The 20486-nt window shown below is 42.2% G+C and overlaps 1 protein-coding gene across 6 annotated transcripts in view; it reads left to right on the forward strand.

Moving 5' to 3' along the window:
* The window catches only part of LEF1 (lymphoid enhancer binding factor 1), a 109546-nt gene extending 100870 nt beyond the window's left edge, over positions 1-8676 (forward strand). For all 6 annotated transcript variants that reach the window (XM_074991978.1, XM_074991980.1, XM_074991977.1 and 3 more), the window contains one exon: positions 7636-8676. In XM_074991978.1, coding sequence (XP_074848079.1) covers positions 7636-7715 — 80 coding nt within the window. In that variant the 3' untranslated portion in view covers positions 7716-8676. The remainder of the gene's footprint in view (positions 1-7635) is intronic.
* Positions 8677-20486: the final 11810 nt, after the last annotated feature.

Consider the following 20486-nt stretch of genomic DNA (forward strand, 5'->3'; position numbering starts at 1 on the left):
TTTTTTTTACTAAAGTAGTTTTCCAGAGTGACACTGGTGACATACTTAAGTGCATTTCCTCTACCCCAAAAAGCAGCTGTACTTTTACTCAAGTAACTATTGAGGTACTTTTTCCACCTCTGGTGAGTAGGTGCATTTAATTTTTCTGTTTTTTTTTCATAACTGTAAAAATAGGGATATGTGCCATAGCCACAAAATGTTTAGGAAGAGCTGCAGAAGTGCAGCTTATGAAATCTGCTCTGACTTAGGTGGCATTAGATCCCCACCATGTAGCTGTTGGAAGCAACAGCGTCACTCAGTATATTCAGAGATCATAAAGTAGAGTTTTAGCGCACATATAGCGACAGGTTTCATTGTAGAAAAAATCTGCATTCATCTGAAGCATGAAAGCTTTTTTGTTAAAATGTTGTGAATTATTTTTTTTTCCTTGCAAACTTATCCCATCTTGAGGAGTTGCTAGAATTGGAGACATATATTGTTATTTGCCTTCTAGTACTCCAGCTTGAGATCATAATAGAGATAAGGTGTGTTATTTTTAATTATTTGTAACAGTTGCTTGTTTGGAAACTACTGAGCCTTTGAATTCCATGGTTCTAGGATAGTTTTATGCACTGCTATTTTGCATTTGAAGCTTTGGCCTTGGGGAAGAGGGAATCAATGGAGCTATGTAAAAACAGATGGCTGTAAACATTGAGATATTAATAATATATTATTTCTCTGATTCCTGAGCATGGGCTGATTTTGAAGTTAGTTCTTCATATAAGAGTTAAGGCTAACCAGATGTTTTACTGCCTGTACTTTAAATGTGATTTACAAAGGGAAAAATGTGTTTGCCATTTTTGCTTCTTTTATTACATGAAGAAAATGTTACTTTATTTACTTTAAAATATCAAGAATATAAACATTCCCTTGTCATTGCAAGCAATTTTCTTTGAAAATAATGACAACTGAAGGGACAGTGGTTTTGATAGTGCCACAAGAGAATCCTTCCTCCTGACATTTTGTCAGGTGTTAAAATGCTTGTTTATACTTACCAGAGGAATCGACACTCCAGAGGTCAATCTTCCAGAGTTTGATTTAGTGGGTTGAGGAAACACCTGCTAAATCGAATGTAGAGGGCACTCCCATTGATCCTGGAATGACTCGCAGTCCCAAAGAGTAAGGAACGTCGACAGGAGAGTTTCTCCCATTGACCTCCTACTGTGGGCTTGACTCAGAAAATCGATCTAAGGGATGTCGACTCCAAATAACAATTCATGTAGCTGACATTGCATATCTTACAGTAATGGTGTAGAGCCGTCCTTAATTCCCTTCTTTCAGTTGTTCAGGATTTGCTTCCTTGAGCAATGAGATGTTGTATGTTTTCTTCTACCAGAGCAAGTCTTCCAGGCTGGATAGTGTAAACAAGAACTGAATTTCTCATGTACAAAATAAACCCATCTTCCACACCTCTTTTGACGGGTGTATTCCTTCAAATGTTCATTATACATCATAAAGAAGCAAAAAGGGCACAAACCCATTTTTCCTCCTTTGCAGGTCACTTAACATATTGATCATTCTTCTCTCAAAGAAGCTGCTGGAGTCTCTGCTGCTTAGAGGTAACCTGAAGTTTTTACTATAAGCTACACGATGTTTCTTGTCTGAAGTGAAACAAACATGTCAAGAGTTTGCAGTATAATCCCTTCAAATAGTGGTAGTTCAAAGGTCATCTTTTGTCTCTCTGCAAGTAGAATGCCTTCAACAAAATCTGATTCTGGTTCTTCTCCACCATTTGGAACCCTCACATAGACTTGGCTTTAGCTGTCCACTGGCAATTTCAGCCCTGTCATTACGGAGGAGGTCTATGATTCATGCCAGTAAGACAGCAGCAGATGCTGCTGCATCAGCATAACACTAGTAATCCCATGGTAGTGGCTGGCAGTGGAGCTGAACTGGTGCTAGCCTGGATGAAGACACTAAGAATTTCCTGGGTGTACGAGGCTTCAAGGTGACAGTGTGTGATACTCCTATTTGTAGACTGAAACACTTATATTAGTGACTAATATTTTTTAAATTTCCCATTTGTGTGTCCTTACTATTGAGAAAGAGGGGGCCAAGAAATTGGGCCGGTAGTAGTAGTTCTGCAAACTCCAAAAGAAAAAGAACGCTCTTGGATTAGTTTTGCTCAGGACATAGTTTGACATGTCATTCAAATCACACTAATGAACAGCAGGTTTTGTAACAGCAGGTTTTCCCCATTTTGCCTTTTCTTTCCTCCCAAAGCATGGTGGAAAACCAAGACAAGTACAGCCCTTTTTAAAGCACCCTTGTGCTCAAAGTGGCTTTTCTGGAGGGCTTGCTCTCCCTTCTACCAACCTCCTCTTGCAAGGCTATTTACACACCCTGGCTGTGTCTACACGGGCACAAATCTTCAAAATAGCCATATTTCAAAGATTACTAATGAGGCGCTGAATTGAATATTCAGCGCCTCATTAGCATTAGGACACTTCCGGCTGCGGCGCTTCGAAAGCTTGGCGTGGCTACACAGGGAAAGGACCCACCCCTTTCGAAATCACCTTATTCCGATCAGTGATCAGGATAAGGGGATTTCGAAAGGTGCAGGGTCCTTTCAAAAAGGACCCCCGTGGAGCCACACACTTTCGAAAGCAGTGCTTTCGAAGCACCGCGGCCAGAAGCATCCTAATGCTAATGAGGCGCTGAATATTCAATTCCGCGCCTTATTAGTAATCTTTGAAATGACCATTAGCATGGCTGTTCCGAAGATTTGTGCCCGTGTAGACACACACCCCGTGTCCAGTAGCTGGTCTGAGTTGGATGAAACTGTGATCTCCATCATCCTCCAGTAGTTCCACCGCTCTAAACTTTAAGCATGATGAAGATGAGTAACTCTATTTGTAATGTTTGAGATATGTAAGGCATCAAGGCACCTAGAGTTTACTCTGATCCATTACAAAGAGGAGAGGGGAATAGGGTCCAAAACTTTGCCTTTTTTGGCGGGAGGGGACACATTTTCTCATTCAGGCTACGTCTACATGAGCCCCAAACTTCGAAATGGCCACGCAAATGGCCATTTCGAAGTTTACTAATGAAGCGCTGAAATGCATATTCAGCGCTTCATTAGCATGCGGGCGGCCGCGGCGCTTCGAAATTAACGCGGCTTGCCGCCATGCGTCTCGTCCAGACGGGGCTCCTTTTCGAAATAAGGGGACTTCGAAGTAGGCGGGGTCCTTTCGAAAAGGAGCCCCGTCTGGACAAGACGCGCGGCGGCAAGCCGCGTCAATTTCGAAGCGCCACGGCCGCCCGCATGCTAATGAAGTGCTGAATATGCATTTCAGCGCTTCATTAGTAAACTTCGAAATGGCCATTTGCGTGGCCATTTTGAAGTTTGGGGCTCGTGTAGACACAGCCCCATTGAACTTCCAGTTATGAGTCAACTTTGGTATTGCTAGTTGCTGAAGTTCCGCTTTCTCATAAATAGAAATAATGCGAGAGCTTTTCATGTTTTAGTCCAAAAATGGAGAGGGGTGTGTTTGTATTTTCTGCAGTCTGATGTACAGTGCAAATGGTAGGCAGAGGCTCTGATTGTGGCTCAGGTTCAAGGCTTCACATATGTCAAATGTGACTTGCAGCTCTTTCTTTGAAGCCTAACCACAGGCAGAGAACTGTAATTGCAGTCTTTGATTGCGCCGACTTTGCTTGTGGATTGGGCTTTGCTGGGGCATGCCTGGCTTGGCCAGACTTCAGCTGCAGCCCCCCAGCGAAGGCTCAGATGTGGGAAGGCTTCAGTCTCCTTAGCACATGCCTGTGGTTTCTTGAAAAGAATCCTGATTTGACCTGTTTTATATCTTTAAGGCAACACCGTAGTAGTTTTTTATTTAAGGCACTGTTTGGGCTATCAGGAACAGAAGTTACTTTTTTAGCCTGCTGGAGAAAACCATATCCTCACCCTCATTTGCAAGAGAGCTGCTGTGCAGTTTTCTATAGTATTACCCTGGAAAGAATTACTTGGGGCCTCTTTTTCCACCCCTTGTACAACTGGAATTGTGTAAGAAGCCTCTCTGTACTGGTGGAGAAAGGAATAAGGAGAGGAAGGGTGAGGTTATGAAAATGTGAGCCAGAAAAACTGCTACAGTTGTACTTTGACTCAGAAAGCAGTAAAGGCCCCAGTTTAAAAACTGAAGGCTAGAGCAAGGCCGTGGTGGTTATTTTAACCTCCTGACTTCAAAGACAGCTTGCTGGTAAGGGAAGGGGGAGGAGGTAGGGAATCATCTCAACAGAAGAGCATTTCATTTCCTTCAGTGAAGGAGGCATTCGTGGCTGCTAATGGGGAGTAGTTCTGAATCACAGCACTTGTATCGGACTGCTGTGAACTACTGGCCTGGCGCCTCAAGGCCATTCCTCAACAGGAAGCTGAATGTTTTCATGTGAGACTGAGAGGAAAACCTTCCCAGGAAGAGTAACCTGGACCAAACCTTTGAAAATCAGGGATGAAAAGGCACAAAGTAAATATAAATCTGCAGGGTGCTCTCACCAGTGTTCCTCTGCTGTTTGCTTGGCCTCTTTCATGCTCCTTGGAAAGGTAGAGCCCTTCATAATTCTTTGATCCCCCATGTGTTATGGAGCAATGTGCTACTTTAAAAATGCAGGAAACTGAAGAAGCTTTTTTTAGTTGGGGTTTGGGATGGTTTTGGGAGGAAATAGGAACTGAATTAGTCAATACAGACCACGTCTGTTGAAACACTTCTTTTTTTGTTTGTTTTTTTCAATGGACATTTGACTTTGCTCTTTAAGGGCACAGCAGCTTTGCTTGCTCTTTTTGTGGCTACCGACCACAGCATCAAGTAATAATTTGCTTCAATCAGCTAAGTGGGGAAGAAAGTGATACAGAATATCACCTCTGCCTCAAGTGAAAGATCTGAATGGATTGAACAGAATTTTTGTTTTTGTGCAGTTTTATTTTTTTGAAGCAGTATTTATCCCCCTCTCCCCTTTTCTCCGCCAGCAAAATAATGGTTCGTAGCAGACCATTTTGATAATTCAGCTTATTGGTCGAGATTTAGAAGCTGATCCTGTACACTAAAATAAAAAACGTCTTGACTTGAGTGTGTTTTTGGATTTAGATCCCAAAGAGCTTTAGCTTTTATAATTACTCGATTGAAGTAATAAAAATCAACCACTGTCTAACCAGTAGCCAAGATGCATTGTACAACCACCTTTTATGAGATTGCTATTTAAACTGCTCGTAGGACCTTACTTTTAAAATTTAAAGTGAGGTATACTGGATAAATATTTTCACCCTAAGTTTAACAGACTTTTGTTGCTGCTCTGATGATAGTAGGATACAACCACACTGTATTTGTGATTCTCTAACTGGATGTCCGAGTTGACATATAACTAACAGGAGGCTCTTTGGAGTATTATGTATATGTAACCCACTTGTTTGAAAAGGTTTTGTGGGGTTTCTTGGCTTAACTGATTCAAGGTGCTGCAGTGTTTTGGTAAATCACTACCACCTTTTCTTTAGGCTGTGTCCACACTGGCAATTGAGGGACAAAACTTTTATCATTCAGAAGTGTAAAAAAATAAAGTCACCCTGAAAGACAAAAGTTTTGCCATGACAAGTATCAGCGTGAACAGCAGATTGTCAGCAGGAATGCTCTCCTGCTGACAAAGTGAATGTTGCTGCATGGGGTGGGGGTTGTGGAGGTATTTTGTTGGCCAAAGAGCTGACAAATAGTGGCTATGCTGTCCAACTTCTAGCAACACAGCAGTGTCAACATAGCTGGGTTGCTAAAAGCTGTGTCGTGTAGACGAAGCAACAGCACTGTAACTTGCTGTGCTGGGGGGAAACGTATCCTAGCAATGAAGTAGTAACATACCTGGTTTTAATAACAAAAAGTATGTACCATCAGTGTTTGAGATCGGAAAAGCGGCAGATGCTGGCAGCACACCTGTGAGTTGTTAGTTCTGCAAAACATAGTTTAAGAAACACTGGTGTAGACAAGTCCTGGGTGTTTGTCAGTCTCTCCTCTACTCTCAAACAACTAGTGAAATATTAATTAGCCACTTGACCTGCAGTGGCTGCCTGAAATTATGCATTAATTGTTTATGGTGAACAATGAGTTCCACCTTGTATTTTGCAGTGACCCTGAATACCCTTTCCTAGATGGGCACGGCAGCTCCAAAATTTCCCTCTCTGTAGCAGAAGTTGGTCCAATAAGATATTTACCTGGTCCTTTTTATCACTGACTGCTTGAAGAAATCTTAGAATTATTTATAAAGTGTTGAAATCTGTAACCAGTATAATTTGCAGTAATTTGAAAAGCTCTTCTAATGAGAGGGTTTAAAGAAGTGGCAATTGTGCAGTATCTGCAGGGTTACAGTTTGACATAGCAGCAAAACTCAGACCACCACTGAAGGCTGATCTTTGTGCTGAAAATACCTGATTCACTGTCTAGCACAGAAGCTTGACTCACTGGACAAGCACTGGGAGGAGTCCTTTTATAATTGTGCTGTCTGGGTCAGGAGGGCGTGGGTAACTACTGAATCAGCAGTATCACAAGTCTATATTACATCAACCTAGCTAGCAGTCAGGGTTGCTTATTTCTGGAGGGTGGAAAGAGGGAAAGAGCAATTCTTAAGGCCTGCACTGGTGACCTTTTGCATGCCACATCATTAGCCATTCCTAAAGATCCTCACAAGCTCAGCTTTCATAACTGAGCCCTGTGGTCTGACTGCAGTCACTGAGTGACTTGGAAGGCATATGCTGACTAATAAGGCCAACCTGTTCTGTTTCACACTATGGCCAGGGTTCAGAGGACCCAGCTAAGTAGCTTCCTATCTGGCCTTTCTGCTAGGTGCTTAAAGAGAACACAGTTTGTTGCTACATAGAATAGGGCTTGAAGCACCAAGCTAGCGTTATAATTGACCTGTGCTAGTGTCCTAATGAGGCATGAGGATATCAAACCCTCTAACAGACTTCTAGGTCAGTTGTGGCAAGGAAATAAAGCCCCTACACAAAAGGGATTTTTCTCTAAAGCTGTGTCCACACTCGCACTTTTATTGTTTAAAATTTTACACTCAGTGTAAAAACACACACCCTGAACTGTTATCCCAGAGATGAAATTACTGCCCCTCAGTGGAGAAGGCTTTATTTTGTTGCCCAGAGAGAGGAGTGTACCTTACAATGGTGCAGCTGCAGTGGGACAGCTGCTTTTTTGTAAGATAACACAGCATAGGGGCAACTTAAATGTTTTAAATCAAGCTGTTAAGGCAAAATAATTTGAAGACTCTCTAATATGACAACTACCCTGAACATTCTTACAGGCTTTTCCGATGAGCCCAAGCACAGCTGGACTCTTAGGCTGCTATTGCAAAAGCACTCTTCCCCTTGTGCAGATTGTCCATGGGATTTTCGTGACCATCAGCATGGGCTTCCCCAGAGGAAGAGAGCTTATGGTGCATTTTGAGGCTTGACTGCATTGGAAATTAATTTGATCTGATGATGTGGGTCTGTCCCATGAAAGCTCATCACCAAATAAATCATTTTGTTAGTCTTTAAAGTGCTACATTTTTGCTGCTTTGCTTAAAACAAGGTGGTTTCAGCTGACACATTTTCCCCCTGTCCCTCTGTAGGTGGGAAGAGAAATGCATTCTCAACATGCAAAACAAAGGCAGCAACGCCAGGACCCCTTCTGGAGATGGAGGCTTGTTAATACCCCTGGTGTGTCCTTCCTCTGTACAGACCACCCCACGGGTCTTTCCAGGATGTTGAATTCATCATGTCGTTACTGCTAAAGACACTGAATCATAAAGACAATCACTGCCAAAACCCTTCACTACCACAGGATCCCTATTTTCATTAAAAAGGAGCAAATGAGCATTTCAGATCTCTCAGGCTGGCAGAACATCTTACATCTTTACCTTGCACTCCTAAGCCTGTCTCTCTCCTGTCTCCATATTGAGTCAGCAACAGGTAGGTCAGCTGTCGCTGCCTGCTTCAGCCAACTGAATACAGCTACCCCATGTAGCACATTGAAGAGTGGAATTTATCTGGTCAAGGAAGATGCTCAGACTTTATTTAAGGGTGCAAAAGGATCAATTTTGTTTTTAGCTTTAAGAAACTTGAATGCTTTTATATTTTAACTTTTAGTTTCTAACTTCATTGGTGTATATTTTACTAGCTGTGAGCTTTAAAATAAGCTGCAATGCTCTGATTTTTTTTGTCTTTTTTTTTTCTGCCAGAGTTAAAAATAAACCCTGTATCGAAAATGTGGCTTTTTGTTAAACTATTTGTAACAAATAGTGGCCTCTCAGTCTATGTAATAGAGTGTCCTAGAGAACTTAAATAAATGTAACACCGCAGTCAGGTGGTCGGTAGACATGTCACTCCTGTTTCATTTACACTCTGTAAGCATAAGCAATACATCCAGTAAGTTCAACTGCAGCAAGCTCCTCTTCCTCCTCCTTTGTAAAAACAGAAAAGCCCAGCACTTGAATTTACTTCACTTGTTCTGTATTTGTATCTGTTTTTGTTAGCCTGTTAGTGGGATTTTATGCCAGTTATTGAAATGAGCATCGATGTACCCATTTTTTTTAATATTAAGGCACAGCCTTTGCCAAAAATACTATCCACTGATTTTATTTTTTTTTTGTCATTCCAGTTTGAGTTAATGTGCTGAGCATTTTTTTTAAATAAAAGCTTTGTAATAAAACATCACTTGTCTGGTTTACAAAAGTAATTGCATGATTTAAACTAACTATGGCCCATGCTAGAAGAACTGGAATTTACAGCAGTTAGAAAAATCCTCAGACTGCTACCAAGGTGAATCTACATTTTGGGGCTCACGGACCTTCAGCTCAACATCCCTTTTATGGGCAATGTGAGGTACCCCTCTGTCTTGCTCACACACCTGCATTTCCAAGTGTTTTAGAAAACGTTTTTGGTTTTTTTTGTTTTTTTAAGGGCACCTCGGACCATCTCTTCTCACAATTGCATCTTGGGAATGAAGAAGTGATGGGGCTGGGCCCCTGCCCTAAAGAGCCCACGCTCTCTTTTTCTTAGTTTCCTAATGGAGAGGTACTGAATGGATATGCAGCAGTGTTAGCTATGCACATTGGAGGCATGTAGTACATTCTTGCATTTGTATCCAAAAAATGACAACAAGTATGGGCCCTGAACCTGCAATTAGAGCCAAGTGTGATCAGAGGTTAGAGCTTATATAAATCTTATTGATGTCCATGGAGTTGGGTCCAACTGGAGTTAGGGGCCCTGAATGGTATGGTCAGCTTGATTTGTATGGTCTCAACTATTTCCTGAAATTAATACTGCCATGAATAATCTCAGTATCCATATGTGACAGGTGACTTCATTGCTGTGTGACCTTCACAATAGCTCTTCTGTATTCCAAAAAATGCAGGAGTATAGTTATCTGAGATCCACAGATTGTAAAGTCTGAAGAACTTTTTTTTGAGACATACACTGATACTTTATTGCACTGTAAGTCGAGGTTTTTCAGCCCTTACATCATTCTTGTAGCTCTTCACTGAACCCTTTCCAATCTGTTCACATTGCTTTAAGTGTTGACACAACTGTCTAATTAGGTTACAAATCCCATAACTACAGTAATACTGTCAGACTTCATTGTTCTTCTCCTTTATATATCCAAGGCTTCCATTTCTCTGTGTGCTCACATGCAGTTGGTTACTTACCATGATCAACCTTACTACCTTCTTTCTTGAGCCAAAATACACTCCCTCATCCTGTTACCTTGCATTTTAACTATAGTAAATACACACTGTTCAAATGAGCAATTTGCCAGATCACTTTCTGTACAACTGACTTGTCTTCACCTTTGTGTGTGTTCCTCAAACTTTACCAACAATGACTTTTTCTTCTTCCAATTCACTGACAAGCACTTAATAGCACTGGGTCAAGAACAAGCCCCTGTGGGACCTCACTAGAAATGCCCCTGCTTCTGCTTAGATCCTTGAGGACTTAAATACTAGTTGAATTCTGCCTCTGCTTTTAACAGCGTGATGCCCTACAATCTCTGTTTAAAACAATTTAATATGGAAGGTCTCACTTACAGGATGGGGCATAATATGTGCTCTAAAGCCCCTCAGTTCAATACGACTTGAGAGAAATGACATTTTTGGAGAGTCAACGCAGGACATGGTAGTCATTTGTTTGAATTTCACCTTGGCCGGATCATTTGACTTGTTTCACCTCCTCACCAGTTTCCTAGCTCAGACAAGGGAAATGGTCATTCTACAGCAAGTCACAGGGAGCTGGATTAGAGGGCAGAGTAGGTAAAACAGACAAAGCTGCCTGATCCATATGTTATCACACAGCTATTGCCACCCCTCTGAGCTTACAGAAAACCAGATGAGATGCTGCAGTGCATTAGTCACAGTTGGGAGGGACCTTCAACTCTGCTTAAGCCTGACAGCTGCCTAGATAGAATGATTACTCACCTTTCCTGGGTTGGAAGCGAGACAGCTCCCAATGGTGACAACTCACTGAGCAGTAACCGAGCAGCAGTGAGGGGGCTTCTCTCTCTCTCACTTGTGGAATAAGATACAAGCTAGGGATTGAATGTTTTACAAGCACTATCTGCTACTGCTCCTTATCGTATTAGGACTTCCACTTCCTGTATGCAAGGAATACTAGGGCTAACAACTTAAGAGTTGCTGTTGCCACCATGCCTGATTCCCCTCCCCAGTGAAGTAAAACCAAGTAGTCAGGCTTCATATTTTAAGTGGCTTATCAGTACCAGGGCTGCTGTACCCTGCAGACCAGCCCCCACAGCCTTCCCTTGGGTCTGTTTACACCTGTTTGCATAAAACCTTTACCAGATCTTCACTGAACACTTGCACATTGGAGCTGTTGGGGAAAGAGCAGATTGGGAAAGGGATTGATAGAGGATTGGCATCTCTGCTACTGAAGCAGAGTTAAGTTGGTTTTGCTGCTTCTTTGCTTCGGTGCTTTTGTACTGTGAAGTAAGCAGGGCCGCCACGTAATTCCTGTATGAACATCCTCTGTTAATGTTTAACTGGATGAAGGTAGAATGGGGGTGGAGGAAGGACCTGCAGAAGGGCATCTGCTAACAGATAATATTTTAAATCGAGCAATCAGCTTAATTATTTGTTCTAAAACAAAGAACCACAAAACATACTAGTGTCTCTTTCTCCAGGGAAACCTACCACTCCCTGAAGCATCTGTCTGATACCACAGAAACTATCACTTAGTATGATCAACCAGTCTTAGTAAACCTCCAAGTACTGAGCAAACTAGCTGATGAATGTCCCATGAGAAGCTTCTAACTCCAATGTGAAACTCATTATTCTGAAATCACCCGACTCCAGGTTCATGAAAGAGAGCTTCTTTGTGCAGATTACACGTGGTGGGAATATTTTTTTTTAAATTCATTTTGCTAGAGGTAGTGGTCTTTCAGCAAAATTTATGCATAGGAAATTTGTTTAATATTTAACACCTGAACACTAGCTTTGGTTTTCAATTCCTGGAGCTCACAGGCTGTCACAAATGCCCTGGCAGTACCCATTAATTTGTAATAAGGTCTAGTAACCATTTGGCTTTTTAAAAATAAAAAAAAATATCGCTGTCAGTTCTGGGACATGTCAGTATTCTTTTAGCCTTAAGGGCTCTGCTGTTGCTACTACTGGTTGAAATGACTAATTAGGAAGAATTAATGCCCACCAATTCTCCTGAAGTTCTGTCTGTGCAGGAGCAAGCAGATAAGCAGAGAAAACATTAAGATGGAATTCTGCTCCATTTTCCTTTATGCACCCAAATAGCTAACGCAGACCCGTTTTCCCTATAGTCCTTGATGGGGAACTTGTGGCAAGCTCCTCTTGCTCATATGATGACTTGTTTTAAGGCTCAAATCACAGATTATCAAAAGTAGGGGCCTAAGATTAGGCTCCTAAATTAAATCTCAGTCACATTTGAAAACAGCCCCCCGAGGGCCAGTTTTGAAAAGTATTTAAAATCACCAAGAGTGAGGCACACACAGAGTACTTCGGCTCACTCTTAAAATAGCAAAGCATCTTCCTCCCCGCTGGAAGCCAGAGCCAGAGGCCCAACTCAGAAAACCCAGCAAGTTGAGGGGGCAGGATGCTACTTAAACTAGCCAGGAATGAAACAGAAGGTGCCTATTGCAGGCTCAGCCCTTTCTCACAAAGGCTGTACCTACACTAGCCCAAAACTTCGTAATGGCCATGCAAATGGCCATTTCGAAGTTTACTAATGAAGTGCTGAAATACATATTCAGCGTCTCATTAGAATGCCGGCAGCCATGGCACTTCGAAATTGACATGGCTTCCTGCCAGGCGGCTCATCCAAACTGTGGTCCGTTTTGAAAAGATCTCGCCAACTTCAAAATCCCCTTATTCCTCTCTGCTGATAGGAATAAGGGGATTTTGAAGTTGCTGGGTTCCTTTAGAAAAGGAGCCCTGTCTGGATGAGCCGCTGGGCGGCAAGCCGCATCAATTTCAAAGTGCCGTGGCTGACGGCATTCTAACGAGGTGCTGAATATGTATGTCAGCGCTTCATTAGTAAACCTCAAAATGGCCAGTTGCATAGCCATTTTGAAGTTTTGGCCTAGTGTAGATACAGCCAAATAGAGCAATGATCGTAGATATACCTCTCACTTGTAACTAAACAGCCTGTGATTAGAGCACTCACCTGGGATATGGGAGACCTGGGGTCAAATCTATACACTACCTAATTTGGATGAGAGACTTGAACCTGCCTCCCAGAGAATCAACATAGCAGCCCTCTGAACATAGCTGTAAAATGGATGGGTGAAGTTTACAGACTAGATGTGGACATGCTTAACTGATAGCACGCTGCACCCCATTTCATGGCATCATTGCATGTGAAGAGGAGGGGCTAGAGGCCATAATACTCCCTTTAATGGATACCTGTCGCAGCCCTGCCTTCTTCGCAGCAGCCCAGTCTCACTGAGAGGGCAGTCACAAAAGTCTCTATTTCCACTAAGTGCAGATGAGCAAGTTTCTGAAGTAGAAATGTTTACTAGATCTATGTTATTAAGTTACAGTGACAATAAGCAAAAAAGAGGATTTTTTTGGTGCTACTTCATCACATACTGGCTGGTTATTATAGACCTACCTTCATGAAAGATGGCTTACAATCTTCTTCCCACAGCTCAGCAAAAAGCTGCTTGCCAGGGAAAGTGGTTAATCTGCAATCCTGTCAAGGCTAGAGCCAAACTCCAGATGGGAGCTTAGGTTACCAGTGACAAGTTTTGCATTCTTTTGAATGGCCTATCTACTAGAAATGTTTGTCCACATATGGAAAGCTGCCCTAAGAGTGCTTGCTGGCAGACATGTAGGACCAGAATAGCTGGAGCTGTTACTAGGCAGAAGAGAAACGTACCAAAAAAGCAGTATCAGAGAGCAGAAGAGGAAATAACCTATAGTTTAGCCGTCTGGAACTGCCAATACCACAATTGGCATAAGCACAGTTACTTATGGCTCAAGCCACAAAGGTACTTGGGCACCAAAATCCAACACTGAGAAGCCACTGAAATCCTCTAAATCTGCTTAGCTGCCACCTAACCCCAAATGACAGGGACAGCTCATGCTTCTGCCAGCAGGCATGCTAAAATATCATGTAAGCCCCACAGGGATTCTTAAAGCAAGGGAATACCTGGTAATGTAGCCTGTCAGCTACCTGTAGCTTGTCAGCTACCTGTAGCTCAGGGAGCACACCTAACCCACCTGAAAGAAAGCCAGGGGAGAGTGCATCAGGAAGGGTGTATCTACACTTGCATTCTTCTTTCGAAAGAGGCATGCAAATGAGGTAAATCAAAACAGCTTTTGAAATTAGAATATGCAAATGAGGTTCTGATTATGCACATTTATACCCCTTTGCATTTCAATTTACTTATTTGCACACCTCTTTCAAAAGAGGAATGCAAGTGTAGACACACCTGAAGAGTGTAGTGTGTGTCACTATCTTTTACAGGAAAACCAAAAGCCTGGTGCTCTGTGTACTCACCAGGAATATTGGGAAGCTAAGTTCAAGTTGGAAAGAGCAGGGATTTAAAAAGCCTTCTCCATTCCAGGTGAATGATCTAGCCACAGGATTATTAGTTGGAATGGAGAGGGGGTCACTCCCATTTTTCTTGGGAAAGGACTGATGTGGCATAGGTGCACAACTGCAGAAGGCGGCTCACACCCATGAATGCTGAGCAGAGAGAGGTTCTTCCTTTCTGCCCAAAAGTTAGTTCCCAGCTCTTGAAGGTAGTTGGGTGCCTAAGCCCTCCTCTGCCTTTCCCCCTCTTTCACACAGGGAGAATTACAGGCCTAATTGGGCAGCAAAGCCTACAGCACTGTAATACCCAGGGCCCTTTGTGGATTTAGCCATAAACACCTGCTAAGCTACTGCCCAGTACTTAAAAATGCTCCTGTGCTCTGCCCAGCCTGCACCATCTGAACCAAAGCTGAAAACCAAACCTGTCTTCTTGTTTTATTACATACATCATCACATCAACTGTTAAGTTACTTATCCCACAGGAGCACCTACAGACTCCACGCAGGCCTGGACCCCAAGTGCAATAGGCCCTGTATAAACACACAGGAAGTCTCTACCCCTTGCACAAATATATTCATTTAAAACAACAGGCAGGAAGTTTATAGTGTTTCAGTCACTCACAGAAAGGGGTATGAACAGGACAAAGCACATATAAGGATTAGATAAGTAGAGCAGTACTGTACTTAAGTCCCAAACGGATGGTGAATTAACCAACAGCAGCAATCCCATTGCTCTTCACTGTCTCGAAGCCAGCCCCTTACTTAGATTCCCTGACCCAAATCACACAATTACCTTCACATGCATCAATAGGACAACCTGATGTATATGTGGTCTCCTGAAGCACAATGTAAGAGTCAGTGCCCCTACATCTTGCCAGTGACCATTTCTAACATAAGACAAGTATAAGTGGCTTCTGAGAATGGCAACAGCATGTTACCTTATCCGACAATTCTGGGCTAATATGTTTTTAGCTGAGGGTTTCAAGCATTTGAAATCATCATCAGGAATACATCAAACACCTGTTTGAAGAGCATTAATCTAAATGAGATAGAATAAAACAACAACACTTGCTCCTTGATACTCCAAATCATACAGGATTTTTAGAGGAAAACGGTATGTCACAGCAGTGGCATAACGTAATTTCATTTTAGTTATACCTCCCAGCAGGAAATGGAATAATTCATCAAATAAAAGCTCACAGTCACCCTCTGAGGAGCGACAGAACAAGTAGCACAGGGATTTCTGACTGGGGACACCCTTTTTGGTTTTTTTTTTTTTTTTTTTTTTTTTTTTTAAAGCAATGGGATAATCCCATGGTCTGGAAGCCGTGGCTGCTACAATGCATATCAAAAAGAAAGGTAAAAGGCTTTGTCTTAAATGTGTGGTTCTCAGCCCTTTCCATAACAGGGATCCCCAGCAGACCCTCTCCCTTCCAGCTGGTATATACCTTATCAGCAATATAGGAATGGCAAGACAGTGGCAAACCCCCACTGAGAGCACTTATGAGAGAGATTTTAAGTCCCAGCTCCTGGGGGCAGGCAGTTCATTATCTGAGGAGCTCAGCATTCAGTTAAAAAGAGAGGAAAGTTTCTAGGCTGATGGTTGTAGAGAAAAGCTTGAAAATGTGACCAGGAGTGCACACTAAAAGCTTAGACGCCAGGTTAATTAAACAAGCATTTATCATTTAAAAAAAAGTCATTTTTTGAGGCTAGACTCAAGTTTGTTAAATGGGTGGGTTCTGTGGTACTGAATCCCTGGCACCTGGTCTTACCTTTCAGGTTGGACCTCTGCCCTGACTATTGCAATAGCTCATTTTTGTCACAATTCTGACATTTAAAATAACAGAAAACTAGTTTCAAATGACCTTTGAATTTTAGCTCCAAAACCACTGGGTCAAACACATTGTGGAAGCAGGGCAAAAGGTAGGCAGTCTAAGGAGTGGCAGTGTTACCTTCTTCACGTAGCTTCAATTGGCTGTGCAATCCATCTTTCCTCTTGGCACACCAAACACAGCAAAGCTCTGAAGCTGTGGTCAGTTGAGAGCTGCTAGTTCCTTTGGTGATGAAGTCTCATTTCCAGCTGCCAAAAGTGCATCCAAACCTAGTGATAGCCTCCTCCCTTTTTTCCCAGTGCAGAGGGGCAGTTTGCATTTGGGTTGATGGGACAAGTTGAGTCTCTGGGGAATACCCTCTCAAGACAACACCATGCCTTTCAGTGACTTAATACCATTACACTGGTAGGAGATAGTATAGATAACCTCTAACAGCCCTGCACACAGGACCACCCTGGAGGAATTAGGATCATTATATCAAAGCCTAGCCTCTTGGCAGTCTGTCTCACTCCACTACAAAAGTTGTGAGAAAGGACTTTAGAATTACATGTTGCACCTAGGAGTTCATCATTGAATTGTTTTTGCAGTGTTGTTTTTCAGCTAAACCTTTGCTACAGCTGCCCCACGAATGTTCTGCCATTGCCAGTGGAAAAAAATGGTGCACAAGACAATCAGTTTTCAAATGTTATCTGCACCATTTAAAAAAATCCATATGGGCTCTCCCTAGAAACAATTTAAACATGTCTAGCTGCTATCCTCACTAACTAGGGAGGGAAAAAGTCCACTATGATATGATATGCTCCACACTGCAAGAGCTAACCTGAGCCAAGTGGTCCCAATCAGCCAATTAGGCTGCAATCTGGGAGAACTAAGCCCAGGTGGAAACCCACAATTAAGGGAAGCAGCAGGGCTTACAGAAAGACAAGAAAGTACAGGGAGGTACATCTGCAGTCACTCCTGGGAGGAGGTATGGTGACAAATACTTACTACCTGAGATGACGGCACTGAAAGGCCAGCAAATTCAGAGGAGTGGAGAGAGGCACAGGAGGGTCCCTGAGCCAGAACTGGGAGTACAGGTTAGGTTTGAGTTCCCTTCCCAGCCACTGAGGGATTAGCACTTGTAAGCACTGCCCCAGACTCTTGCAGAGCAAGGACTTTGGTTTCCTAAAGGAGAAACCAGAGAGTGACCTCACCCAAAGGCTGAACCACAAAGAGGACTGGAGCAAGAGCAAGACCCACAGGCTGTGAGCATAGAAGAGCTAATCCAGGAGCAGGTGCCATGCCACAGAAAGCTGCATACCCCATTACACCCAGACATGCTGGAGAATCAGATTGAAACCTCTATGTACAGACAATGACAACCAAGATACGTTTGCAGTTATCTACTGGAAAACTTAAGTAGGAAGCCAAAAGTACAAAGCATTCCAACTACGACAGTCCCATGGGGAATTGGGTTAATACTGTACTACATTTACTGAGTAGGCTGTGTTCCTTTGTTCTCCCTCACAGAGTCAGGAGCTAGGATGACCATAGATGGGGCATGTTTGGTGGTCGTGTGATCCAGATATGAGCCATCGTTGCAGCTGCATTGTCTGGACTTATGCCCCACTCCTCGGCTGCTGGCTGTCAAACTGCCCTAAAAAATGCTTGCCAAATGCATATCTCAAATCTTTGGGGAAAATGGTGAATGCTTGTACTGAGAAAAAGGACAAGACCAAGGACTAAAAAACAAGCAGGCTACGTCTACACTTAGAAAAATCTTCAAAATAACCATGCTAATGGCCATTTTGAAGAATACTAATGAGGTGCTGAAATGCATATTCAGCACCTCATTAGCATGCTGCCAGCCACAGCACTTCAAAATTGCTGCTTTTCGCTCCTGTGTGGCTTCTCCAGACGAGGGTCCTTTTCAAAAGGACCCTGCCAACTTCAAAATCCCCTTATTCCTATCAGCTAATAGGAATAAGGGGATTTTGAAGTTGGCGGGATCCTTTCGAAAAGGAGCCCTGTCTGGATGAACCACGCGGGAGCAAAAAGCAGCAATTTTGAAGAGCCACAGCCAGTGGCACACGAATAAGGCACTGAATATGCATTTCAGCACCTCATTAATATTCTTCAATTTGTCCATTTGCATGGCTATTTTGAAGTTCTGTGCCAGTGTAGACACGGCAATAGAGAAGCCCCCCATTCCCTGTTTTTCCCACTATTTGCTTTGCTTTATCAGGAAGAGTTTAAATGGTCAGCAGGGCCAGGGTAATCGCATGCTCCTTGAGGGCAAGGAGCTAAATCCTTGGGTAACCTTTAGTAATGAAAAGGAAGGTGCAAACAGAGGTTTCCTTTGAATTTCTTTACTCATCATTTTAAGCTAATTTCCTCAAGCTGTCTGTCTTTAAGCAAGTTTCTGAGAGAAAACGGGGAAAGAAATCCTTCTACAAAGTAAGCTGAGCCATTGTTTCCATTTACTATTTGCATTTCATGCTTCTAGTTTTGAAATACTTGCTTTGAGTCCCATTTTGCCATTTAAAAAAAGCCACTTCCTTTAGAGTTATGAAGCCTTGTGCATAATCACTGCTCTAATTTGAATCTTAAATTGACTAATGCTTTGGAAAAGGGAAATTTGAACCGGAGCACAATGGCTTTTTGTAGCTGTTATCGCTTCAGATTTCACTTCATTACAACAGGTTCCATGCTTTCCTAAGATCCGTGAGCCTAAATGGCTTATTTCTTTGATTTGATGGTTGCTGGTCCATGTCCTCAAACCTGGGTGTCTAAAGTTAGCCCCAGATCCACATTAAGATACATCACCAAAAAGTTTTCAGAAGTGCAGCTTCAGTGGGAGAGATTTTATTTCTTCATATTTCTGTGCCTTGATATGGATTTAAGGGGCTAATTTTAGGCACTCAAGTTTGAAATTTTCCCTAGCATCTCTTACCTATGTTGCTTTGTCTGGCACAGGAGTTCCAAACACTCCTGAAGACATACCACTCCCACAGATTAAGCACCTCCAAATGTTTTTTTTTTTTTTTTTTAAATGAGAGGTGGAGGGGAGGGGAGTTCTTCCAGGAACAGCAAGCTGAACCTACAATGTCACTTGCAGATTTTAGGTATATACATACCTACATACGCACGCACGCACGCACACACATACACACGCAGAGTACCTGTTAGATCTCCTGAAAAGAAAACATTACAGAAGGGATATTTTGTTTTCCCAGAATGTCACGTTTACTGGTGACTGATTAAGTTTATTATGAAATAGTTCTTGGAGGGCTTTAAACAAATCCTTCAGATTAAATAAAAGATGATCTTACCATTAAAGGGAACTCAAATTTAGCCCAAATGTTGTGTTTTTTAACTTCCATAAAACATAAGATTTGCAATTCAAATATCGAAATCCTTAAAGTGAAACTGACTTCCTCCGTGCTGGAAGAATTTCAAAAGTCAAGAGCACCAGTCATGAAAAGTAGACTAGATTTTATAAATTCATTCAGATTTAACAAACTAAGTTGTGAGCAGTACCAACAATTTTTATTTACAGTAAGATTTCTTTAATGTGACACTGTTCTTTTAAGGCAGAAGACCAGGCATCAGATTTGGGCTGAAATCCTAGCCTCACAGAAGTTCCTGCCTCATACACAGACTTCCTGTATGACCTTGGGCAGTCATTAGTCTCTCTGTACCTCAGTTTCTCTACCTAAGGGTTTGCAAAGCTCTGCAAAATTTTTGGATAGAAAAATTGAATTATCCTTTATTTCTTCAAATTCATGAAATACACAGACTAAGTAACAGAGAAGGGTTCCCAAAGAAATGAGCACCCCAGCTTTCTCTACTCATTTCCCCCCACAATAAGGGGGCTTAGCACCACACATGAAACATTAACAACATGTGGGCTCGGGGAAGCCCAGGAAAAAGAAAACTCCAAACCCAAGAACCCATTACAGATAGTACCCCGCCAATCATCTACAGAGATGGAACATAAAGAGCTCAACTACATCAGCCTGGTACAAGCAGAGTGACACTATAAAAAGAAATGTAACCTTTGAGGAAGTTCCAGCAAAAAAGCTATCTTATCAGACTCCCAAAAAACCATAAACATGTTTACAAGCTTTCTATTCTACCTAGATAAAATAAATAAATGTACTTCAGACTGTAAATTCTTCAGTGCAGAGCCATCTCTGTTTTACATTTGTACAGTAGCTAGCACAAAAGGGCCTTGGTCATGATTTGAGCCCTTACGTGATTTGACCCAACAGAAAAGGTTGCTTTAAAACACAATATTAAGCAGTTTTTTTCCCTGAGTAGTCCTCCACAAATGTCAGGATAAATTGCTTCAAGGTTAGTTTTTAAAATACACAACTCATAAAAATAAATCTGTTTAACATACTAGTACCTTGTAACCCAGATAATCCTATCTTCTGAACAGCAGCATAATTTTTTTTCTTAAATGTCAGAACAAAACCAGACACTGCAGTTCTGCCTCTACACATGCCAGGATGTAGACAGACTGCCACCCAGTGGATTAGAACCAAGTACATCAATTCAACACCAGTGGGTTCAATACAGAATTGTTGACAA

Source organism: Carettochelys insculpta, chromosome 4 (assembly GCF_033958435.1).
Source record: "Carettochelys insculpta isolate YL-2023 chromosome 4, ASM3395843v1, whole genome shotgun sequence".
Taxonomy (NCBI): Eukaryota; Metazoa; Chordata; order Testudines; family Carettochelyidae; genus Carettochelys; species Carettochelys insculpta.